The following is a 27,084-nucleotide window of genomic DNA, read 5'->3' on the forward strand; positions in this document are numbered from 1 at the left end:
ACAATGTTCACTGCGGCTCTATTTACAATAGCCAGGACATGGAAACAACATAAGTGTCCATTGACAGATGAATGGATAAAGAAGATGTGGCACATATATACAATGGAATATTACTCAGCCATAAAACGAAACGAAATTGAGTTATTTGTAGTGAGGTGGATGGACCTAGAGTCTGTCATACAGAGTGAAGTAAGTCAGAAAGAGAAAATCCAATACTGTATGCTAACACATATATATGGAATCTAAAAAAAAAAAATGGTTCTGAAGAACCTAGGGGCAGGACAGGAATAAAGACGCAGACGTAGAGAATGGACTAGAGGACACGGGGAGGGGGAGGGGTAAGCTGGGATGAAGTGATAGAGTGGCATGGACTTATACATACTACCAAATGTAAAATAGATAGCTAGTGGGAAGCAGCCGCATAGCACCAGGAGTTCACCTTGGTGCTTTGTGACCACCTAGAGGGGTGGGATAGGGAGGGTGGGAGGGAGACGCAAGAGGGAGGGGATATGGGGATATATGTATATGTATAGCTGATTCACTTTGTTATAAAGCAGAAACTAACCATTGTAAAACAATTATACTCCAATAAAGATGAAAAAGAAAAAAAAATACAGTGTAGTAGTTCAGTTTTGTTGTCATTCAGTTTTTATTGTCTGAAAAAAAACTTTCTTACATTGACAGCTCTTTCTTGATCCTTAATTTCTTTATCTGCTTTGGTAATGATTAGTTTAAATGGAACATCTCTCTATAATTTGACAAAATATCTTAATGTGATTCAGGATTCAGTGCATCATTATTTGGAGATAAAGATGTATAAGTGGTTTTAGTGGCTAATGTTCGTATTTCTCACTTTATTCATAATTTATTTCTGTAATGCAAATCCACTAATTCATTTTAATGAATGCATTGACTCTAATGGTATATTAAAAATTAAGTCTTCTCATTAGAGACCTCTAAAGAAAACAATGAGTATGGGTAGGTTAAAAAATATATATAATAACACAGTATTGTAAATCAACTATACTTCAATTATATATATAATTATATATAATAGCTTTATTCAGATGTAGTTCACATACCATACAGTTTACCTATTTAAAGTGTACAATTCAGTGTTTTTGAGTATATTCACAGAGTTGTGTAACTGTAACCTCACTGCAATCAGTTTTAGAACATTTCTGTCACTCTAAAAAGAAACACCATATCCAGTAGCAGTCACTACTCACTCCACCCAGCACCATCAGTCCTTAAAACCTCTAGTAACCTTTCTGTTCCTGTAAATTTATGTATTTTAGACATTTCATGTAAACGGAATCATACAATATGTGATTTTTTGTGTGTTTGGCTTCTTTAACTTAGTATAAGGTTTTTGAGATTCATCCATGTTGTAGCATTTATCAGTTCATTTGTTTTTATGGCTGAATAAATATTCCATTGTATAGATGCCACACTATATCCATTCATCAATTGATGAACACTTGGGTTATTACTACCTTTTGGCTGTTACGAATAATGCTGCTATGAGCATTTATGTGCAGGTTTTTGTGTGGATGTGTATTTTCATTTATCTTGGGCATGTGTATAGGAGTGGAATTGCTGGTCATATGATAACTGTGTTTAACCGTTTGAAGAACTGCCAGTCTACATTCCAAACCAACCACAGCAGTTAACATTTCCACCAGCAGTGTATGAGGTTTCCAGTTTCTCCATAACACTTGTTATTGTCTGACTTATTGATTGTAGCCACCCTAGTGGGTGTAAAGTCATATTTAATTGTGGTTTTGATTTGCATTTCACTGATGGCTACTGATGTTGAGCATCTTTTATGTACTTATTAGCCATTTTTATGTTTTCTCGTAGAAATGTCTATTCAGATCCTTTGCCCATTTAAAAACTGGGTTATTTGTCTTTTTTCTTGTTAAGCTGTAAGAGTGTTTATTCTAGTTACAAGTCCCTTATAAAATATGATTTCAAAATACTTTCTTTTATTTCTTAATTTTTTTTTTTTAAGTTGTTTTTTTACTTTCTTTTAGGTAGGTAAACTTTTAAGGTCCTTGATTGTTTAGCTACCATAAAGTATGGTTGAGCAACTTACTAGATTTGCATAATTTAATTATTTGTAACATTTCACTTATGTGCCTTTGAAAGAAAATTCAGGCATTTATATACAAATTTGACTGGACGGTTTAAGTTTATTTTGATTAGCTATTAATATTGCTTTAAATCATCTGAGTTGAATTTTCAAATTGTAATCAGATTATTAATTTTACTGCAAGACCTTGGATTACTTAAACTTTTAGTCAAAATACCACAAAGATTAATATGTGTGACCATTCTGGCTAAAACGTCGGAAACTAAAACAACATTTGTTTTACAAGTCAGAATTTTATTTTTAGCAAAGGTTAATAAGCGCTAGTTTTTTAAATGAAATTTAGTCTGAGAGGTACACATTTTCTTGGAGATTCTAGCTTGAAACCACTGTTAGCAGTTTAATTTTTTAAGGCTAAAAGTTTGATGGTATACCATGGTGTGTGAAATAGTATCCAAACTGAGGCTCACAATCACAGTGGAAGTAAAGGTAATTACTCATTTCCTTTCTATAATAATAATTGCAAACTAAATTACATATGAACTTTGGGCATGTCATTTCATTATTTTTTTGACATGTTAATCATAAAAGAATTTGTATGTTATATTTTGCTGTTGGTTATTTTACTGCTGTTTAATATGGAAAGGCGGTCCTTGATTCAGTCCCTTCTAGCCCCTTGCAAATAGGGGGAGATAGAAGGACATTATATCTTCATTAGCATTTGAAAAGCAATATTTATAGGGAGAAAAAATAAAAGCAGGCAAATTTTCTAGTAGACTCAATTTTTGAAAGCCCTCTTAGGAGTTACCCAGTATGAAAAAAATCCTGTTGTTTCAGTTTTCTAACCATAAATTCTCAATTCTCTGACATCAACTTTGGAGGTTCTACAGTTCAATTCAGTTGTGACACTAACTACCTGAAGTTTGTGCAGACCCCACAGGGTAGGGGATCAGTCCCATAAGATTGTCCCCACTGTCCCCAGCCACAAATGGGATCCCCAGGCCACCTGCACTTCTGTTCATCCAACTACAGATTAGTTGGATGAACTAATCCCACAACCCCTCCCTCAGCTCCCTTTCAGTTTCAATAAATTGCTATAACTTACAGAATTCAGGAAAGTGCTATACTTAATACAGTTTATTTAAAAGGATACAAATGAGCAGCCTGATGAAGAGATACATAGGGCAAGTTTCAGAAGGCTCCTGAGCACAGATGCCTCTGTCTCCATGGAGCTGAGATGGCATCATTAATCAGGAAACTCCCCAAAGCCTCATTGTTCAAGAGTTTTTATTGAAGTTTCCTTACAGAGGCATGATTGATTAAGTCATTGACCATTGGTGATTGAACCTGAAGATGAGATGGGGGGAATGGTGTTGAAAGTTGCAACCCTCTGATGATATGGTTGATTCCTGGGTAACCAGCCCCCATTCTGAAGCTATCTAAAGACCCCACCAAGAGTCACCTTATTAGCATAAACTCAGGTATGGTCAAAAGGGGTTCATTGTGAATAACAAAAGATACTCCTGTCACTCAGGAAATACCAGCGGTTATAGGAGCTCTGTATCAGGAATAAGGCACAAAGATCAAATATATACATATTTTTAAAATTATACCACACATGCTTATCTAACATATATCAAAAACCCGCTGTATTTCAGGCTCTCTGCTAGACATTAAGAATAGGAAGAATAAGAAGACATTATGTGTGTGTTGAAGGAACTCACACTGTAGGTGTGAAGACAGAGACAGTGAAGTTGTGTCTTACAGGAGGTTAGGGTCTGAAGCTAAAGGTAAAAGATTAAAACCTCATAGGGAGAATTTCTCCAACAGTCTTTTAAATTGTATGAAATCTATCACACTACCTTTCAATGAGTCCAACAGCTTAGTTTTCCTCAGTTTTGACAGTAATCATGGTCTCCTCAGTTGAGCTCTAGTTAAGATAGTTGGTCTGTGATCAGGGCCATGTTTTATGAACACTATTAACTGTATCTTTTAAACAATAGGATCATACTTAGTTGCCTCTCTCAATAAGAGCTGCTTCCACTGTTAGAGGCATGTAGGAACTGAGAGACTATCTAAGGAACAGAAGATTTATATATCTCATAGTGCTGGGGGATAAATTTATTGACTGGACATACTGGTACCATTTAATTGTGTTCTCATATTATTCATTTGGTCTCCTCCTCTGTGTCTCTTTCCATCTCCCTCCATCCCTTCCTACCCAGTAAATAAGACGCTTACATGATGTGATTCCACTGTGCATAAGCATATGTGTAACATAATAAGTGCCATAATAGATTTATACAGTTGCTGTGAGGACATAAATGAGAAAACAAGTTTTAAACTTACTTTTGTAGGTAAAGGAAGATGTTCATAGTTGAATTAGCAAGTGAGCTCGTGCTTCAAGAATGAGATGCAGTTAGTTTTCCATCCAAATACTAATCACTTTATTTTCTTCAAAACATTCTCTTTAAAAAGGTACTCTTTATGTCAGTCTCTTTCCTATTTTCTCAGTGATTCTTCTGGTTATAGAGTATGTTAATTAATTCAAGGGAATGTACTGAGCACATCTGAGACATGGCTGAGGCAAAGGAGTCTAATCTCCAGAGTTTCTTTGGCTTGTGGTAATTCTGTAACTTCTTCTTATTTTGCATAGTACCCCAAATTGTACTGGTGAATGTAAAAGTGGGAAAATTGGTCTTCCCCATTGAGTAGAGAACTACAGATCAAGATATAATGTGCCCTTTGGCCACCTACACAGTTATGTTACAGTTTAACATCTGCTATTTTGCTCTTTGTTTTCTCTGTGTATAAAAGCAGGAAGCTTTTTTGTTTCTCTGCTCCTCCATTACAACCTTATTTTATGCTGAATAGATATTTTCTAGTATACTATTTTAATTCTGTTATTGTTGCTTGTGTATATATGTGTTTGTGTATATTTAAGTTATTTTCCTTGTGGTGCCATGGCGATTACAGTTGACATCTTAATTTAAAACAATCTAGTTTGGATTAATCTCAATTTAATTTTAATATATAAAAACTTTGCTCCAGTGTAACACCATTTATACAAATTACATCTTTATACATTATAAGTCCATCAACACAATTTTTTTTTTTTTTTTGCGGTACGCGGGCCTCTCCCTGTTCTGGCCTCTCCCGTTGTGGAGCACAGGCTCCAGACGCGCAGACTCAGCGGCCATGGCTCACGGGCCCAGCCGCTCCGTGGCATGTGGGATCTTCCTGGACCGGGGCACGAACCCGTGTCCCCTGCATCGGCAGGCGGACTCTCAACCACTGCGCCACCAGGGAAGACCAGCACAATTTTATAATAATTATTTTATGCACCTATCCTTTAAATGAGTTAGGAGAAGAGTTACAAATATACATTTTTATTATCTTTTGTATTTACTTATATAGCTACCTTTACTCCTGCTCTTTATTGCTTAGTGTGGATTTAATGTACTGTCTGTTGTTCTTTCATTTCAGCCTGAAATGAAATACCCTTTAGTATTTCTTGTAGGGCAGGTCTGCTAGTGACGAATTCTCTCAGTTTTCATTTATCTAGATATGTCTTAATTTCTTTTTTCCCACCTCACCTAGCTCTCCTTCACTTTTGAAGGGTACTTTGCTAGGTATAGAATTCTTGGATGCCAGTCTTTTTCTTTCATCCTTTGACCATGTCATCCTACTGCCCACTGGTCTCCATGGTTTCTAATGAGAAGTCAGCTCTTAATCTTCTTGAGGAAACTTTGTATCTGAGAACTGTTTTGTTTTGTTTTTGCTGCTTTCATGATTCTCTTTCTGTCTTTTGACAGTTTGGCTATGAAACATCTAGATGTGGATCTCTTCAACTTTGTCCTACTCGGAGTTTATTGAACTTTTTAGGTATACATACTAATGTTTTCCATCAAATTTGGGAAGTTTTTTGTCATAATTTTTTCAAATATTCTTTCCACTCTTTTCTCTCTCTCCTCTCCTTCGGAAACTCACATTGTGTTTATGTTGGTATACTTGATGAAGACCCACAGATCTCTGAGGCTCTGTTCATTTTCCTTTACTCTTTTTGTTCCTCGGATTGGGGAGAATCTTAACTGACCTCTCTGAAGTTCACTGGTTCTTCTGCCAGTTCAAATGTGCTGTTTACCCCCTCTAGTAAATTTTTGATTTCTGTTATTGCTCTTTTCAACTTGAAAATGTCTGTTTGAATCTTCTTCTTATTGTTTTAATTTCACTGGGTGGAAATATCCTTTTCATATTTAAATGCCAGCTTTCTATTTGATTCTTTTTTATAATTTCTGTCTCTTCATTTTTATTCTCCATTAGGTAAAACATGACTCTCAAACTCCTTTAATTCTTTAGACATAATTTGCTTTATTTCTTTGAAATATTTATAATAGCTGGTTTAAGGTTTTGTCTAGTAAGACCAATATCTGGGCTTCTTCAGAGACAGTTTCTGTTGACTTTTTTTCCTATGTATGGGCCATACTTCCCTATTTCTTTGTATGTCATAATTTTTTTGTTGGAAACTAGACATTTTAAATACAATAAAATAAATTGTCACATTTTAAATAATGTGACAGTTAAGAAAATCATATTTCTTCCTACTCCCAGGATTTGTTTTGCTCTGTTATTGGTGTTGCTGCTTGTTTCTCTCGTGATTTTCCTGGGCTAATTCTGTTCAGTTTTTGTTCTTTGAAGTCTGCTCAGCTAACTCAGTGATCAGTTACTGATTAGCCAGAGATTTCTTTAAATGACTTGAACCAATAGGTCTCTATTCAGCTTTTGCTGAGGGGCTTTGTTTGTGTGCATATGTTGAAGCAGAGCTTCAAGGTCAACCAGAAGTGAAAGATTAGGGCCTTCTCAGGTCTTCCTGCACATTCACACAGCTCCTCACATGTGCCTAGCCTTCTAAATTCCCAGGACTATTGCGGAGCTTTTCAAAGCCCCTTATGGACATTTCATTCCTCCGTTTTTTCTTTTAAGTATCTTGGTCAGCCTCTTATTAGCTGCAACTAGTAAAAATCGCTCAGGCAACTGCAGTGTTAAACAGTTGTTGATGACTATTTTCAACAAATATGCTGCAGATAGGACAATACACATAGAATGAGCTCTTGAGTCTTATCAAACAAAGACAAGCCCTGAGAATGGAGTATTTTAGCAAGGTGCAAGGCACATCAAATAGTAACCGTTTTCTGAGGCTTTGGGAGAACTTCAAATCTATTCTGGTCTCTCCAGTATCTGCTTGGCTTTGGGGTTTCACAGCTACCATATTTGCAATATTTTGGTTTTCAAGATTGATCTGGAGCTGGGGATGAGAGATTGAATTCGGTCAAGTTAAGACACTAGAAAGCTTGCTCTTCTTGCTAAGAGTCAACTTGTTTTCTTGAATAAACATTCCTTAGATTGTCACAAGCCTTTAAATTAATGTCAAAGCTAAAAATAAAGTTGATTTTGACAGTATTTTGCAGTATTCTTTTTTTTTTTCCGGTATGCGGGCCTCTCACTGTTGTGGCCTCTCCCGTTGCGGAGCACAGGCTCCGGACGCGCAGGCTCAGTGGCCATGGCTCACGGGCCCAGCCGCTCTGCGGCATGTGGGATCTTCCCGGACCGGGGCACGAACCCGTGTCCCCTGCATCGGCAGGCGGACTCTCAACCACTGTGCCACCAGGGAAGCCCTGCAGTATTCTTAAAAAAAATTTTTTTCTTGAAGTATAGTTGATGTACAATATTATATGTTACAGGTGTACAGTATAGTGGTTTATAATTTTTAAACGTTGTACTCCATTTATAGTTATTATAAAATATTGGCTATATTCCCTGTGTTGTAAAATATATCCTTGTAGCTTATTTTATACATAATAGTTTGTATCTCTTAATCCTCTACCCCTATATTGCCCCTCCTCCCTTCCCTCTCCCTACTGGTAACTACTAGTTTGTTCTCTATATCTGTGAGTCTTTCTTTTTTGTTGTATTCACTAGTTTGTTGTATTTTTTTAGATTCCACATATAAGTGATCATCATAAAATATTTGTCTTCCTCTGTTTGACTTATTTCACTTAGCATAATACCCTCCAAGTCCATCCCTGTTGTTACAAATGGCAAAATTTCTTTCTTTTTTATGGCTGAGTGGTATTCCGTGTGTGTGTGTATGCATATTGCACAGCTTCTTTATCCATTCATCTGTTGATGAACACTTAGGATGCTTCTGTATCTTGGCAATTATAAATAATGCTGCTCTGAACACTGGGGTGCATATAACTTTTTGTATCAGTGTTTTCATTTTCTTTGGATATATACCCAGGAGTGGAATTGCTGGGTCATATGGTAGTTCTGTTTTCAGTTTTTTTGAGAAACTTCCACACTGTTTTCCACAGTGACTGCACCAATTTACATTTCCACCAACTGTGTTTGAGGGTTTCCTTTTCTCCACATCCTCACCAACATTTGTTATTTGTGTTCTTTTTATGATAGCCATTCTGACAGGTGTGAATGATTAGCAGTGTTGAGCTAAAAGATGCAGTGTTGAGCATCTTTTCATGTGCCTGTTGGCCATCTGCACTTCCTCTTTGGAAAAATGTCTGTTCAGGTCTTCTGCCCATTTTTAAATTGGGTTGTTTGTGTTTTTGATGTTGAGTTGTATGAGCTATTTATGTATTTTGGACATTGACCCCTTATCTGTCATATCATTTGCAAATATTTTCTCCCATTGAGTAGGTTGTCTTTTCCTTTGACAGTATTTGCCAGTATTCTTGTTGCTTTTATGGAGGAGCTGGTTTTCCAAGGTCCTTCCTCTGCCATTCTGGAAGTGCCTTTTCCCATTTTTGTATATTTTTATCATCATTCTGCTTCCAGTCTCTGACCCAGCCTCTCATTGCTTGCCTTTCTCTTATACATTTCTACTGGACCTTTGGAACTCTGGTTCCATGGCTAACATAGTTACATTCTCAATTATTCACTGACTATTACCTCCCTTTCTTGCCAGGCAGCCCTTTCAGGGGCTGATTCTCTCACATCCCACATAAATCAAAATCCTCTATTCCTCCCTTAAATATTAGTATTCCTCAAGTTTCTGGCTTACACCCCTTCTCTTGTCTATTTTCCCTGAACATTCTTACTCAGTTGTTGCTCATACTCTCAAATCTGTCTTCTTCTCTAGCTCAGATCTCTGTCTTAAGCTCCTCATCTGTATCTAATTTTGCTTAACATAAATCTTCATTTGGAATTTCTACAGACATGTAAAATTCCTCAAGTTCAAAACAGAAATCAACCTATTCTTCTTTCTCAGTTTTCTTTGAATGACATTCCCATTTGTCTAGTTGCCTAAACCAAAAATGTGGGTCATTTTTTATTCTTTCTCCTTTACCCTACCTTCAAATTACAGTAAGTGACCTTTCAGTTCTGTGCCCTAAATCTTTCGATTTAGGTTTTCTTTATCTCTACTAACATCTCCTGCCTGAATTATTCCAACAGCCTCCAAAACAGATCTTCCCATTATAGTTCTGTCCCCAGCTTCTCCACAATGTGTCCAGAAGGGAACTTTATAAAATGCAAATCCAAATAGGTCACAGAGTCCACACAGACACACATACACACACACACACACTTGCCCTTCTCTCCATTGCATTCCTTGCTCCATCCTAATTGCCTTTTTCCTATTTCCAGACCATGTCTTGTTCTTGTTTGCTTTCAGGTATCTGTACCTACTGCAGTATTCTTTCTCACTTTGCTCTTTTATTGCTTCCTCAGGGAAGCCTTCTTATATTCTCACAAACTGAGTTAGATACTTCTGGATATAGAATTACCACACTGTAATGGCCTATTTATTCGTCTTTATCTCCAAGTAGAATGTCAAGTCCATGAGATCCAGGGCTGTGATTATGAGCAGCCTGTGGCCTAGCACCGAACATTGGACTTCCACAAATTATTTGATGAATAGAGAATTTATGCCTACATGTATGAACGACAGAACCAACCATGTTCAGCACTGAGAATACAAAGATATATTAGGCAGACGTATAAATAAAATAGGCCTTTGAAACATCTGGTGTCTGAGGGATATAGCTGTTAGTAATGTAGGATTAGTAACTTAAAGCCAGTGATTCTAAATAAAGTCCTGTATACCTTAGTTGAAGAAATAAAATGGCGTGAATGTATGTGAGACCCCAAAGCATTATTTATGAATGAAAGGAGAAAATGAAGAGAAACTATTCAACAGGAAGTTATATACATATGCCCTTTATAAAGTTAGTGTTTATACTTAGTTTTTGTTTTATTTTGTTTCTAATTTCTAGGTCATTGAGAAGTAGGTGACTTCTTCCTTCCTGCCTTTCTTTTACACAAATTGTATAATATTTAGAAAATATATATAAGCAACAACAAAAAAAAAGAAATCACCCATTATCTCATTTAATGTATTATATATAGTTTCATAACTGAATTAAATCTGAACATCACCAGAAATAGATATGTCATAAACATCTTATGCTAGGAAATATACGTCAATACCACCTATTGCTGAGGTTAGCAGACTTTTTCTCTATAGGGCCACATAGTACATTTTTGAAGCTTTGAGGGGCTAGAAGGTCTCTGTCACAGCTATTCAACTCTTCCTGTAGCAAAAGCAGCCATAGACCCTTCCAAATGGGTGTATTCCAATAAAACTTGATTTACAAAAACAAGTGGCAAGCAGGATTTGGTATGAGAGCCATAGATTTGTTCTGAGATACAGATATGCCATAATTACTTAATCTTGGGGAAGTTTATTATCTTCAATTTTTTACTATTATTAGTTATACTCTCTTAACATTTTAATATCTAAATCTGTATGTACATTCTTAATCTTTTCCTTAGCATAAATTCTGAAAAAATGTAATTTCTAGGGCTAAGAGTACATCTTTAAGACTTTTCCTTTTTAAATGAGAATAGGTGAGATAACATTTGCTTTCAAACTGTGACTATGAGGAGTTTTGCTTAACTCATTTTGTGGGTTTTGTGGGCATGGAAAAAGAAAGACTGGAGGGAAACGTTGAGTTAACGATAGTAATATAAAACTTAAAAAGAGATGTTCCATGAAGAAAATATGAAAAATTTCATAAGTACAGATATTCCTGTTCACATAGCCAAGTTTGTTTGTTTGTTTGATAGCTCTGTAGAGTTTTGTTTAAAATCTTGTGTCGATTGAGATTTGGGAGATGGGGTTTGCAAATTACAAAATGAGCGTTTCTTATTCAGTCTCCTAAGATACTCTTAGGTCAGCATGATTTAGATTGTGATTACCAATCAGCTTGTTTTTTTAAAAAAAGAAAAAAGAAGACGCCATTAAATTTTCCTGTTCTGGTTGACAAGGAACTCTAATCAGATCAGGGTTTGGCAAATTACTATCCATGGACAAAATCCCTCCTGTTGCCTGTTTTTTTTGTTGTTGTTGTTGTTGTTGTTGTTGTTCTTTTGCGGCATGCGGGCCTCTCAATGTTGTGGCCTCTCCTGTTGCAGAGCACACGCTCCGGACGTGCAAGCTCAGCGGCCATGGCTCATGGGCCTAGTCGCTCCGCGGCATGTGGGATCTTCCCGGGCCGGGGCACAAACCCGTGTCCCCTGCATCGGCAGGCGGACTGTCAAGCACTGCACCACAAGGGAAGCCCCCTGTTGCTTGTTTTTGTAAGTGAAGTTTTATTGGAACACAGCCATGCCCATTCACTTAAGTACTGTCTATGATTGCTTTTAGACTACAACAACAGAGTTAAGTAGTTGTCAGAGACAGTATAGTCCAGAAAGCCTAAAGTATTTACTGTCTGCCACTTTACAGAAGAAAATTTGCAGACCCCGGAATTAGAGGAATGGCACCTGTTAGTCTTTCTGTTTATTGAAAATGGATCCACAAAAACAAAAGTAATTTTGCTACAGATAAACTAACAAGGTTTTAGAAGCAGAATTAATTCAGAGCCCAAATCTGGGCACTTAAAATGTAGAAGAACACGTGAGAAAACAATATAAGAAATGTTGGAATACAGAGGACTTTATGTGTAGTGTAATTCTAAGTTATGTGAAAGATTAGATTTAGAGCACCCAAGTACTGGCTGTTACAGAGGCACCTACCTTAGTTATAAAAGCCCTTCTTACACACAGTTGGAAAATAGCCGATTCCACAAAGTTTTGCTGTAGTGTCTTTAAAAGCGAGTAGTTATACTGTGACAAGTTCCGTGGCACTTTTCGTGAAACAAGCTTGTGCAGTTTCTGAATGAGACGACATCAGTCAAATTGGAAAATTCACACTCTTAAAAATTTTTTGAAACCTGTGTACATAGGCTTATTCCCCCAATGACAGTCTTTATCCCTACTGTATTTGTTGCCTTAATTCAGTTTCACATGACAATAATAGGGGGCATTCAGAAAGTAGGGATATTTTCTTTCTTTGGATCCACTTTACCTGGAAATAGCTAATATCCAGGATCCCAAATCATTTAGTAAGGTTTTGAAACAGCATAGCTTTTATTAATTTTATAAAAAGTTTCTTAGAAGAATCCTGTGTGTGGAACTCTTTGGAGTATAGTAGAAAAGCCTCTAGGCTGAAGTCAAGCGTTCCTCTTCACTAGGCCGCTAAAACCTGAATCCGTAACCAGCTACGTGGACTTTTATGAGAGAGAAGCCACTAATTTAATGCTTACAAGCACTGATTTTAGGGTGTTTTCTCACAGCCGAAAATAATCTTGAGTGAGGGAGGTCAGGGTAGACTAGTTTATCTCTGAGGGACTTTACATCTGTATGGCTCCACATATTTGTGTGGGATAGAGCTGACGGAGGGGAAAAAATAAAAGTGGTCTGTATCTTGTCAAGATAAAGCGACGCTCTGACAGAACCACAAATTTTATAATGATAAAAGACAAGAAATTGTTGTTCATTTTTACACACTTCTCTTTCTTTGTTTAACTTTTGAGTTTCCTTTTTTTATCTTGTTTCTCATAATTTCTGTGACACTTATTCTGTATTAGAGCTGTTATGGTTCTGCCAAGAATTCCTTAGGCCGTGGTTGTTCTTCAGGAGATTGTTCTTGAGTAAGGGTGGTGAGTAAAGCACTGAGCTATCCCTACTGCTGGAGAACTACACGGAGGTGCATCTGTGTTGATTTAGTGACTACAGCTTTGCATGGGACGTTGGGTCATTCAGGGTAGGAAAGTGCAATAAGCTGGAGATCCTTTATGTTCTTCTGTAATCCTGATGGTGGTGCCTTAGTTGTATCAGAGTCCCTCTGTTTTCATAGATTTGTTTTTTCAGATATTCTAGGCTTTCACACCATTCCTTCTCCTTAAGCAACTATTCTGTTTTGCTGGTGGTTCGTTCAATAAATATCTGGTAAACACATATTAATGTGTTTTGTGCTGGATCCTGGGGATATTACTATCATTCAAACACAACACCAGCTCCCAAGAATTTGCAGTCAAATGAGAGAGAGAGCTCAGTAAGAAAACAGGTGTTTACAGTACAAAAATAAGAACTTGAGGAATTAAGGATTAAGGAAGCCAATATTTACTTTCTTAAAAACATTGAACCAGAATGGTTAAATGGAAAGAGCATTGGTTTTAGATTTTGTTGATCTGCTTTTAAATCCTGATTCAATTACTTAATAGGTATGTGACTTTGGGAAAGTTAACCTTTGTGATACTTGCAAAGTTGTACTAAGTTTTAGAAATAAATATATATAAAGCACTTAGTCCAGTGCCTGCTGAATAAATGATTTCTGCTTTTTTTTCTAAATCATACACCGTAAATTATTGTTCCAAAGCCTATAAATAGAAAGATCATTTCTCTGGCCCCTACTTCATAGGAGATGTGAAAAGAGGTTATGGTAAAATTTTTTATGAACTTTGTGAACATCCTGCCTATAAAGAAACTATTAGAAATCAGATTTTATTATTATTCTTATAAAGCTTACCCAGATTTACATTATTAAGATATGGACTGTAAAACTCATATCTTAAGAACTTACAATATTGCTTGTGAAATATGCTAGTAATTTTGTAACCACCGGTCTTATATTTTATTTGTCAACTTAAAAAGGGGATACTTTTCTGTCTCCCTACCTCCCTTACCCCGTAGTTTAGCATGCCAGTTACTTTTTTTTTTGCGGTACGCGGTCCTCTCACTGTTGTGGCCTCTCCCGTTGCGGAGCACAGGCTCCGGACGCACAGGCTCAGCGGCCATGGCTCACAGGCCCAGCCGCTCCGTGGCATGTGGGATCCTCCTGGACCGGGGCACGAACCCGTGTCCCCTGCATCGGCAGGTGGACTCTCAACCACTGCGCCACCAGGGAAGCCCGCCAGTTACTTTTAACCAAATTGTGGTTTATATCCAGAAGTGTAATGGTTATAACCTTTTTTCATGAGATGTTTAAAAAGCATTCAAATAGATCATCAGTAAATTGATAAAATATCAATATATTTTCTTAAGACTCGTTCATCATTACAATTTGAATTTTTTCTATTTGAAGAATTGAAAGCTGCAATATTTAGGAAGTAGTATCATGCATATTTAGAAATAAAAGAGAATGGTTAAAGAATTTGCTTTTAACTGAAAATATTTTTTTCATTCCTTTGAAATTAAGTAACATAAAATTACAAATTAAAATTGGTCTAACAGCAACACAATTTGTAATTTTTCAAAAACGTCAAAGTTGGTAGCTCAAATGAGAATACTGTACTCGGGAGGGCATAGATCTTATTCCATTGTGTGACTTTTCCAGTTTTGCTATACTTTATGTAATAACTATTCCAGATTTATTTGTTAATTCTGTTATAGCTGTACCTTAAAAATAAGACAAGCTGATGTTATTCACTGTAAAAAGTGTAAATACAAGTATCAACAGAACATAGAACTATTTTCTATGTATTTTACATAAATCACCCTAAATTATAAATAGGATAGTGATCAAACAAATACTTTCCTACCAAAAGAAAAAGCCAGTGGAACAGAGTGGGATAAGAGGTGGGAGAGAAGCCCTAGGATTGTGTTGGCAGGGCAGTAGTAAGTGACAGCATGAGAAGAATTCATGTGTTCTTCCATCACTGCTCTTCTCCTCTCTGTTTGAATTAGACAAATAGCATGTGCCCAAGGGGAACGAGGGACAATGTTCAGAGGAAAGGAACCACTTTTATACAGCCCTGCCAGATTCATGAGAATAATGATGCATCTGCTTTTTGTTGCTGCTGTTGTTACTTAACCTTGTCGTGGATACATTACTTTTTCGGTAGCACTTATTTTGTGGGTTCTTACTCATATTATTTTCTCTATCATGGCTATACGGGATTGTCTGTTGGCAAATCAGCACCATTTACCCCTTCTGCACCTTGCCTGATGTAATGGCTTCCTGGAAAGCGTGCATGCTGTTTTTTTTCCCTCTGTGTCTCCCCTGTCCCACTCCATCAAATGTGCAATTTAAATATCCAGAAGTCCATTACAGACAGTTGATTTGTAGGGGTTTTCTTTTGATTTTTTTTTGTCTGTTTTGATTTTTTTTTGTCTGTTTTGATTTTTTTTCCCTAGTAGCAAAATTTCATTTTTACCCTTCCCAAACCACGCCCCCCCTCCACATAGCAAAACTCCACACACTGGATGCCAAGACAGACACATTCATTGATTTATTTAGTAAACTTTCAGTGAGCTTTTGTAAGCTTCATAACACTGCGTTAAGTGGTATTATACGGCAAGGGTCCCCAACTGCTGGGCTCTGGACCAGTTACCAGTCAGTGGCCTGTTAGGAACTGGGCCGCATAGCAGGAGGTGAGTGGCAGGCGAGCAAGCAAAGCTTAACCTGCTGCTCCCTATCGCTCGAATTACTGCCTGAACCGTCCGCCCCCCCCCCCCCAATTCCGTGGAAAAATTGTCTTCCATGAAACCGGTCCCTGGTGCCAAAAAGATTGGGGGCCACTGTTATAGGGCAATTCAGTGAAGTACGTAAAAGTAGTTAGATTGTGAGGGTGAAATATTCAAACATATTTGCACCAAAACTACTATTTAAATCAAACTATAATGCTTATATTTATAAAATGCTTCTAAATGTTCTGTTGTAAAATGTAGTCAATACAGGTGGCTTTAACTATGGGTTAGTTTCTTCAACCCTTCCCTCAGATAAGCTGTGTTGTCCTTAGACCATTTAAATGACTTGTATTCTGAGCTTTGTAATGTTAAGGTTTTAAAATGCATCTCAAGTCTAAACTTTACAATGTGTTACATTTTAGGTCAGAAGACATGTCTTCATCTACATGGCATCTTTCCTTACCTCTATGTGCCATATGATGGTTATGGACAGCAGCCAGAAAGCTATCTTTCTCAGATGGCATTCAGTATCGACAGAGCACTTAATGTGGCTTTAGGCAATCCATCTTCCACTGCTCAGCACGTGTTCAAAGTGTCGTTAGTATCAGGAATGTAAGTATATGATAACATCTTTTAAAATTTCTATTTATCTGTATTTATATTACTGTTCTAGTTAAAAGAAAACATATCCAATTCAGATATACTCTGTTCATTTTTCTTTTATTTCTAATCTAATGGAACCAAGGTGAATTTCTTACTGTAACTTTTTAAAGTCCATTTTTATTGCAATGAAAGATAGATGGTTAACAGTAATTTTTGTTTTAACTTTTTCCATTTCTCTGCTTCCTAGAACTGTAGAAATTTATGTAATTTATTCATCAAGTATTTATTGAGCACCTTTTATATTGGTGAACAAAACAAAGGTCCCTGCCCCCATGGAGGTTACATTCTAGTAATGGAAAACAGAAAGTAACCAACAGATAGAACATGAAATAAATTTATTTATTACATGATAATTAATGCTATAGAACAAAATATGTAGAACAGGTAAGAAGGATCAGTAGTATGGGGTAGGGAAGTAGTCTGGTGGCAGTTTTGTATAGGGTAATCAGGGAAGGTGTCATTGACATGGTAAATGACATTTGAGCAAAGACTTGAAGGTGAGGGGGTGGGAACAAAATGGAGGCCAGGTGTCTGGAGTGGAGGGAAAGGAGAGTGGACAAAATGAGGTTAGAGAGATATGACAGAATGGAGATCATGTTGGCCAGTGGGTCGCCAAAATCACTTTTACCTGGTTTGACAGCCATGAGAATGCACCTCTCAGATCTCCAAATACAAAGAGCATAATTGAACAACGGTCCCAGCTACTGCACTAAAATCCATTTATCATCCTGTGTAAACTGAAGCTGCTTTCCATAGGCTACTCCCAGCCATTGGCTAAGCAGAGCAAGGCTACTAAGGCAGGCCTGTTTCTGGGAGACACTTGGGAACTCTGGGACAGCCTTTCTGAACTTCCACTAGAATCACACTGCAATAAAAGACACTTCCACTCATCTTCCCTCTGTCCCTCTCTCCTTCACTTAGATCAGACCTGTGTCTAAGTCTTGTGGCTGTCCCACCCTCTCCTGAGTTCATCCTCATATTCTCTCACAGGTGCTTCCACTAACAAATTTCTTGCACATTTTGACATCTACTTCTTGGAGGACTCAGACTAACACACTTGAGAACTTAGAATATATTCTTTGGTCTCACCCCACATCTGATGAATCAGATACCCTGGTGGTGGGACCCAGAAATTTGTGAGCCTTTCTGCTGATGCTGATACATACTATTCTATTTTGGCTATTGCATGATTTTGAGCAGCCAGGATCTAACTTAAACTTGAAAGGGTTCCTTTAGCAACTGTGGGAAGAATAGATCATAGGGGCATGAGAGTTGAAACAGGGAGAACATTAGGACTCTTGTTTCATTAATCTGGGTGAGAAAATATGGTGGCTTGAACTAGGGTAGTAGCAGGGGAGTAGTGAGAAGTGGTCAGCTTCTAGATCTATTCTGAGGGTTGAGTCCCCAAGATTTGCTGTCTGATTGGATGAAGTTTGTGAGAGGAGTCAGGTATGACTACAAAGTTTTGAGTCTGTGCAGATAGAGCAGGCTGGCGGGAAAGATTTAGAGCTCGTACTGGAACATATGAGTTGAATACATCTGTATGAAATCCATCTTAAATCTGTCTACTTCTTCCACCTTAATCCAGGTTTTCTTCTGGACCACCACAGTATCCTTTTAATTGAATTTCCTTCTTCTGTTCTTATCTCACTCCAGAGCTGCAGAAGTACCTGTCTTGTAATGTAAATTGGATCCTTTTAAAATCATTTAAAATCCTTGAGTGGCTTCATATTGTTTATACATTAAAATTTAAATTTCTGACCCCTGCCTGCCTCTGTAACTTTGTTCACTGTGTTCCATCCAGAAACACTGGTCTTCTTTCAGTTCCTCTGATGTGCTGAGCTCTTTCCCACCTTTGTACATGCAGTTTCCTTTCCTTGAGTGCGCTACCCCTCTCCAGTCCTTCAAATCCTTCACCTCTCCAGAGAAGTTTTCTCTGACTTCCCTCCTTAAAATAGGTTGTTGTTATTATTATTCTGTATCTTAGCCCATTCTTTGTTTTCTTTAGTACTTTACTATAGTTTGCAGTTATTTTAATTTTTTGTTTATTAGTTCTTATGTGTTTCTCCCACCAGCCTGTAAGTTCCATGAGAAAAAGGACCATGTTTGTCTGTCCATCATTATATCCCTTGCACCTTGTATGGTGTTGGGCACTTAGTAAACAAGGCTCAATAACTATTTGTTTGGATAAATGAATGAGGTAAAAGTTCACACCCATCCTATGATAGCAACAATTAGGTTAAAGATAATCATCAGCTTTATATTCTAATTTTTTTATGTTTAATGATTCCTCGGAACTTTCCTATACATATTCTCATTTCAAAGTTGAATCTCCAAACAGCCTAGTGGAATGAATAATGAGTCACCAGTCTTTCTGTATGTTTGGTGGGCATTTGTTAAAAGCATAGCCATATTTTTAAGAGTTAGTTGAGTTACAAATCTAGAGACCTGGAAGCAAAAGATGAGCTGTTCAGTCTAATTTATGGCTGCCATTCTCTTTTTTCTCCCATTCTAATGTTTTCTATGTTTTTTTCTTATATAGGTCCCCTTTTCCCTTACCATGCATTGTAGCTTCTATGATTCCTTTACTCCTTCAGTATTGCCTACTCCTCTAAGTAAGCAAGTTGCATCTAGCTATCAAATGAAAACTTGAACAAATTTAATTCCAGTCTTCCTAGACTGTGTACTATACTGAAGCTGGGTTAAGAGAGAGGACCATGACCTTAGGCTCATTTCAGGGGTTCCTTGTCACTTAGCTATCATGATTCTAGAAAATATTCTATGAAAAGATTCTTAATCCATCTAAATTAATTAACTGAGGGTTTTTTTTCACTATCTGTGCTCATTTTTCTTCTCATTGTTATATTAAAAAACTAACTCCAATTATCAGATATAATTTTTAAAATATAAACATATCTACTCTCGAACTCTGCTCCATTCTACTTTCTTTCTCCCAGAGAGTCTCCCTGTGGAGAAATTCTTTTGGCAAAATCAACTAAAGTCAACAGCAGAAAGTAAGAATTGCAGGTTAAATTATACAGAGACTTTCTTGGCTAGAAGAAGCAGAAAACTGAATTTATAGAATTTCCAGGCTGTATTTTGGGGCAATAGTTACAAAAGCAGAATCCTAGATTTACAAAGAATTGTAGGGATTTGATAGTCTTGTATTCAGTTTTTGAAATTTATAAGATTCTAATTGTAAAATCCTGAAGATTTTTAGCAAAAACAAAGCAAAGATAATGTGGACCACAGCAGTGCAGATTTAATTCTCTTTTTTTTCCATTTATCTGGCTAAAGGTATAACTCCTATCTTTAGACAGAGAGCTATATTTATGTATATGAAAAATACCAAAGCAGGAGGAATAAAGAATTGAATTTTGCTGGTGAGAGAGAATGAGATCATTCATATAATGTGTGTTTCACCCCTTCCTTCATGGCAACAAAAATGGGGTGAGCAGCATCAAACTAGACAGGAAAGGGTAAGTGTTATTTAAAAAAAAAAAATGGTAAAGGGTAGGGGATAGGGAGTGATGGTCAGAGTAGACCTTTCTGAGGAGGTGAGTTTAAGCAGAGACCTGAATGAAGACTGAAAGTAAGCCATACAAAGGTTCAGGGCAGAACTTTCCAGGCAGAGGGAATGGCAGATTACTTGAGAGTGGATCAAGTTAGAAGGGGCTGAAATGTTTAGAATGGCTGGAGGAAAAAGGAAGAGTGGGTGTGAGATAAGATTGGAGTGAGTGGTAAGGATGAGACAAAGAACGTTTTAGACTTTTTTTTTTTTAAATAGAAATTGCTTTACAGCAATCATACAGATGGTTCTGACCTAAAGGCTTGAAATAGTTTATATTAAAAAAAAAGTTGTTTAAATATACCTCAAATAATGACTCTGTTGCCAACTTACTCCTGTATTTGAGGTCTGCTACACTGTCAGACATGACAGAGAGAAATGGTGTCCTAATGAGGGTAAGTTCTATCTAGTGCCCATCATAAGGGGAAAATATTTTTTTTAATGAAAAGAAGTTGAGTTTATCCACCTAAAGATTTAACCAACCACTATTTACAGACAAACTCTAGGCAAATACTTTTTATTATTTTGTCTATAAATTCAGACCTATTTATATATTGTTTCTAATTACATCACCTTTGAAAATGGTAGTCTGTATATCAGAGTTTCAGATCCTCCTGAGATGATATAACATGATAGCCCAACTTATTCCTTCTTGCATTGAGGACTTGTTTCTCTCCCTATCACATAGATTTTTGCTTCTCCCTTTCCCCCCTCTAGCTGATACCCTGAGAAGAACCGAGCCTCAACATAAATAGCGTCCTTAGTAAAGCTGTCGTCTTTTCAATCTCTTAAGTTCCTGTCTACACAGTTTTCACAGGTTTCCTTTGATTTGAGTGTGTTTTATACACACATACACATATGTACATATGTATAACAGGTAAATTGTCTCTGCTTAGTGAACTTGTAAAATTAATAACAGAGACAAATAAGGAAAGTGATACAAATTCTGTCAACTAAAGGACTTTGTTGATGAACAGCTTTAGTTTTTGACAGAAAAAATGGGAAATGGGAAAAGGTATCAGGAAGGTCTCTGTTCTTCTCATACATGGTCTGAGTAAAGAGCCACTTTTTAATAGAGCCATGATGATTGAAATGAAGGTATAAATAGTTTGCTGCTCCTTTTTGTCCCTAGTTTTTTTTTTAAGTGGTATTTTTAAACTTTTTTAAAAGAAGTAACAAGATTTTTTTTTTTTTTTTGCGGTACGTGGGCCTCTCACTGTTGTGGCCTCTCCCGTTGCGGAGCACAGGCTCTGGACGCGCAGGCTCAGCGGCCATGGCTCACAGGCCTAGCTGCTCCGTGGCATGTGGGATCTTCCTGGACCGGGGCACGAACCCGTGTCCCCTGCATCGGCAGGCGGACTCTCAACCACTGCGCCACCAGGGAAGCCCGTAACAAGATTTTATAATGTCATATGTTAACCTTGTGGTAGGTTTAATTGAAAAGTCTTGGAGGTTCTTTTGTTTTTTTGGGGGGCGGTTGGTAATATTCAATGTAAGTAAGACTGAATTCGGCCAGCTGAGTCCATTTAGGACAATAAGTTGCATTATTTCATCTCTGATGAAAATAAATTGAAATGTCTTTTTCTTTTATTTCAGGCCTTTTTATGGTTATCATGAGAAGGAAAGACACTTTATGAAGATCTATCTTTACAACCCTGCAATGGTGAAAAGGTACAAAGATAAATGAAATAAAAAATGAATAACTATCACTTAAGTATTTTACTAATAAAAAGAAAAATCTAGAAGAAAGGCCTGTATAGTTTGTAGCATTATTAAAGAAAGAGACCATAATATGTACATATATGTGTAAAGAGAGAGAGTCATAGCTTGGACTCTAGGAAGGATATTTTAAGGGTAAGGGACCTTGTTTTACACCCAACTGCTTCTTTTCTGTCTTAGAGAGTTTGTAGAAGTATATAAAGAGAGATGATTGGCTGCCTTGTGTAATAATCCTAGTGCCCTGCTAGCCAGACCAAACGTTCTATACCAAGAGAAATTCGTTCTTCAGTTTCAAAGCAAGGAGAAATACGTGAGAGTGAGGCCAGAGTGGGAGAGCTTTCTACTGTGAACTTAACCACTTTTCAGTACTTAAAAGATTTTTCTGATGAGATAGGTGATGTTATTAACATTTTTTTCCATATTGTTTAATGAAATGTATCACCATTTAGAAGATTTATATAACTTAGTGGATCTATATTTTCCAAATGACCAGTGCATGATGTTAGAAAATTATGCATGGGTAAAAATACTCCAAGTGTTAGGTAGACCAATAAGTTTTAATATAACAGAGTACAAAAAGTTCATTGATTTGGTTTCAAATTCCACATTATTGCTGACCTTTAAGAAACTACCACTCCATTGCATTTCCATGTAGTAGAAACAAAGATCAACGTTTACCTGAAAAGGCTATTCAGTTACTCTTCCTTTTTCCAATTATTTATCTGTGTAAGGCTGGATTTTCTTCATATGCTTCAACCAAACAATATATCAAAACAGACTGAGCTGAAGCAGATGTGAGAATCCAATTGTCTTCTATTAAAACAGAGGTTTGCAAAGATTAAAACAATTCCTCTTTTCCCACTAAATTGTTTTTGTTTTGGAAAATATAGGATTTTTTAATATATAAAACACTGTTATTTATGTTAACATATAATGGGTTTATTGTTGTTATTTTAAAATTAGTAAATAAGTTTCTTAAAATTTTCTGTTTTAACCTGATTTGGTAAGTGTCAAATCAAACAAAAGGTCTTTGACGCTGTCAATAAATTTTAAGAATGAAAAGGGGTCCTGGGGCCAAAAGTTTGAGAACCATCAAAATAAAGCTCTCTTAATTTTCAATCAAAGATTCTTAAAATCTATTCACAGCCAGTCTGTCCTTCTCACTGCCTATTACAGTGGAAGAGATTTACCCCCTTACCTCTAAAGCTCATATTCTACCCTCTTTGACCTTTGCTTCCATCTATCAGTTATCCCCATCTCCCTTTCCACACCATTTAAATATTAATAAGACTCTGTGAATTTTACACATACACACATTCATACTCAAAGACATTCATACTTACAGCTATTCTCCCAGAAGATTTTTTTTTTTTTGGGCCTGTGTTGGGTCTTCGTTGCTGTGTGTACAACTTTTCTCTAGTTGTAGCGAGTGGGGGCTACTCTTACTTGCAGTGCACGGGCTTCTCATTGCGGTGGCTTCTCTTGTCACAGAGCATGAGCTCTAGGCGCGCAGGCTTCAGTAGTTGTGGCGCGCAGGCTCAGTAGTTGTGGCTCGCAGGCTCTAGAGCGCAGGCTCAGTAGTTGTGGCACATGGGCTTAGTTGCTCCACAACATGTGGGATCTTCCCGGACCAGGGATCAAACCCGTGTCCCCTGCATTGGCAGGCGGATTCTCAACCACCGCGCCACCAGGGAAGTCCCCTCCCAGAAGAATTTATCTATACTTTGTGGGTTCAGTGTCTTACCTCCCATTCACTCTTTAACTTACTCCAATATAGGCTCTACTTCAACCATTTCACTCAAATTGCCTTCATTAGTGACCTCAGTGTTGTTAAACCCAATTAACACCTCTTTGTCCTTACCTTTTGACCACTTGTCAGTGCTTAGGTACCTTAATTTAGGCTGCTTTGATGTAAACCTTTTCTGGTTTTCCTCATACCTTTCTAGTCATTCATATTTACAACATTTTGTTGATTCCTCTTTTAACATTGTGGTTGTTTCTTGGACTTTTGTCTTAGGCATTGATTTTTTTTCTCTCTATATGTTCCCTTCACTTTACAGTCTTATATACTCCCATTTTTTAAAATCTTTGTGCATTTGGCTTCCAAATATATATCAGTAGCTTGAATTTTCCTCCAGAGCTCCTGACCAGTATATCAAATCATCTATCTACTGGATAAATAGAAAAGCACTATAGTTAAGAGTGAGGGGTCAAGTCAGAGAAAATTTGGGTTGAATTTTAGCACTTCCACCTTTTATTTGTGTGATTTTGGACAACATTTTGATCTAAGACCCAATTTCTCTGTTTATAAAATGGAGATAGTAGTACCATAGGTTTGTAGTAAGAATTACTTGAGATTAAGCATTTAGAGCACCCAACACAGTGTCCAGTACATAGTGCCCCAAAATATGTTTGCTTCCTCTACTCTGTTAACAAAATTATCCTTATCCTCATCCTTATTATCATTTCTAATAGTTTTATAGAAATCTCCCTGAATACTCCAGTATACCTAAACTCCAGTATATCTAAAACTGAGTTTGTCTTTATTTCCTCTCCAAATAAAATCCCCAAACAAACCTGTTTTCTTCCAGTAATGTAGCACCGCCAACTAGCTGCTTAACCAAGATATCTAGGCATTATCCTCAACTCATATTGTCTCACCCTTCATATCTAGTTAGTCATCAAGTCCTGACCATTTTATTCCTTATATGTCTCCTGAATCAACACAGTTTCATGATCCTTGTTGAAGCCACCATCATCTTAGTTTTTCTACAGTAATCTCTCACTCTCTGTCTGTAGTGTTCTGCATTCTCTAGCTAACCTGGTCATTTCATTTTCCTGCTCTTCACAGGCAAATTCCACCACCTTTTCAGATGTCTTTAATAGGCTCTGCATGATCTGACTTCTCATTACCTCTCTACCCTCCCCCTACCACCACCATAGCCTCTGTCTCTAAGCCTCACTCAGTGGTTTCAGTCCTTGAATAAACCACATTTTCTTGTGACCCTTCACATGTGCAATTTTATTTGCATGAAATACTCTTCTCCTCTCTGAGAAAAAGTATTTCCAGTTCATTGTTTAGTCTCCTGTTTTAGAGACTTCTCTTCAAGAAGGCTTTGCAGAAGCTACAGTCTGGTTAATATCCCTTCTAGATGTTTCATATACTTCCCCTGCATAGCACTTGCACTATTTATAATTGCCTGTTATTTGTATTCCCCATCATGAAGGAAAAATAACTCAGAGAATAAAAATATCAAAAGTGGTAACATCTCTGTGTGGTTGATTGAGTCATATGTCCTTTTTTAGAATTTTTGTGTAATCTTTTCAGAATTTTTTCTGGACTTTTTAAAAAAGCTAATATTTTAAAAATCCTTTTGACATCTTAGGTTTTTCAGTATAGTTAGCATTAAATTAGTTTTAGAAGTCAAAATATTCTTCATTCAAGGCATTTTTTGTCATTTTCTTTCAGAGCATGCAGCTTACTTTAAAAGTTGATTTTAAACTTTCAATTTCCAACAAAATACAAATTTCCAGTATAATTGAAATCAAAATTTTGTGTGCTAGTATAATGTGTTTTATTCTCTATATTTGTATAATCACCGTTTCACTTAACATTTTAGGAAACATAATTTTATGATATAACTTTTTTTTTCTAATTTAGGATATGTGAACTTTTGCAAAGTGGAGCCATAATGAATAAATTTTATCAGCCTCATGAAGCGCATATTCCCTACCTCCTACAGCTCTTCATTGACTACAATCTGTATGGAATGAATTTAATAAATCTGGCTGCTGTCAAGTTCCGAAAAGCAAGGAGGAAAAGTAAGGTTAATTTTGCAAGTTCAAATTAAAGCTTTTGAAACAAGTATTATGTAATTTATGATTTATAAAATAATATATATTTAGAAAATAAATGCTGAGTGGATAAGGAATAAAAAGAAATGTGCAAAAATGTCTTAGAGTTTATCAAGAAAAGAATCTCAAAATAAATTTTTTTGGTAATAGCTTTATTGAGATATAATTCACACGCCTTACAATTCACTCATTTAAAATGGACACCTCTGTGGTTTTTAATATATTCACAGAGCTGTGCATCCATCACCACAATCAAATTTAGAACATTTTCAGCACCTCTAAAGGAAATCTTTATCAATCACCCCCAGTCCTCCCTTAGCAACCATGAATCTTCTTTCTGTCTCTCTGTTTGCCCATTCTGCACATCTCATATAAATGGAATCATATGTTTATTTATTTTCACTTAGCCTAATGTTTTCATGGTTCATCCATGTTGTAGCATATATCAGTATTTCATTCCTTTTTATGGCCAGGTAATATTCTGCTATGAATATGCTACATCGTTTATTGATTCATCAATTGACGGATGTTTGGGTTTCCTCATTTTGGCTATTATGAACAGTGCTGCTGTGAACATTCATGTACAAGTATTCGTGTAGCCATATGTTTTCATTTCTCTTGGGCATATACCTAGGAATAGAATAAAATGCTGTAACATCTTTTGCATTTTATTGTTGGATTCCTTCTCCTCTACTTAAAACAAAGTGAAACCAACATTTTTCCTCCAACCCTGCTGTCCTTTATGTTATAATTATTTTCTTCGTTTTCACTGACAAACTTTTAAAACCAAAAGTTAGCTTTTTTTTCTCTTGTTGTTTACCAGCTATTCTTTTTTGGTTTAACTCCTTGGGTCTCTTCTACCATACCCAAACTGTGCTCTGAAAAGTAACCAGGGAGGACTTTTTCCCCCTGAATGGTGGGTTAGGTTATTGGGATCCACCGTCCTACTAAAACCAATTTAATAACTAGGTAAGATTTTTTTTTTTAATCTATCACAGAGATTATAAACAATAAAGAAGTACTGGCCAAAAGAGGAAATAGAATGCTGAAAACAGCCTTTGCCCTGAGGGGTTTGCTAATCCTGGCTGCCTCCATTGAGACAGCCTTACTAGGTGAGGGAGCCAGAAACAACAACTCAGGGCCTGCTGGACAGGTTGGAACCCTCCAGAATAAGGTAGGGTTTCAAAGAGATATACCCAAACTAGGAAATGGAACAACTTTGAGACAGTTCAGTTTGAATCTCTTGGAACTAAAAGAGATTCCCAAATCTAGAACTTCATCTTAGGTGGTGGGATCATTGGATATCCATATGCCAGAAAATAAAAATAAAAGAGACCAGACATATACTTCATACCTTGTATAAAAATTAACTCAAAAT

General features: G+C 36.7%; 1 protein-coding gene across 4 annotated transcripts in view; it reads left to right on the forward strand.

Annotated features, from left to right (window-relative positions):
• The window catches only part of REV3L (REV3 like, DNA directed polymerase zeta catalytic subunit), a 245,390-nt gene that overhangs the window by 100,104 nt on the left and 118,202 nt on the right, over nt 1-27,084 (forward strand). For all 4 annotated transcript variants that reach the window (XM_067702334.1, XM_067702333.1, XM_067702331.1 and 1 more), the window contains 3 exons: nt 16,324-16,513; nt 21,729-21,803; nt 25,513-25,673. In XM_067702334.1, coding sequence (XP_067558435.1) covers nt 16,419-16,513; nt 21,729-21,803; nt 25,513-25,673 — 331 coding nt within the window. In that variant the 5' untranslated portion in view covers nt 16,324-16,418. The remainder of the gene's footprint in view (nt 1-16,323; nt 16,514-21,728; nt 21,804-25,512; nt 25,674-27,084) is intronic.

Source organism: Pseudorca crassidens, chromosome 13 (genome assembly GCF_039906515.1).
Source record: "Pseudorca crassidens isolate mPseCra1 chromosome 13, mPseCra1.hap1, whole genome shotgun sequence".
NCBI lineage: Eukaryota > Metazoa > Chordata > Mammalia > Artiodactyla > Delphinidae > Pseudorca > Pseudorca crassidens.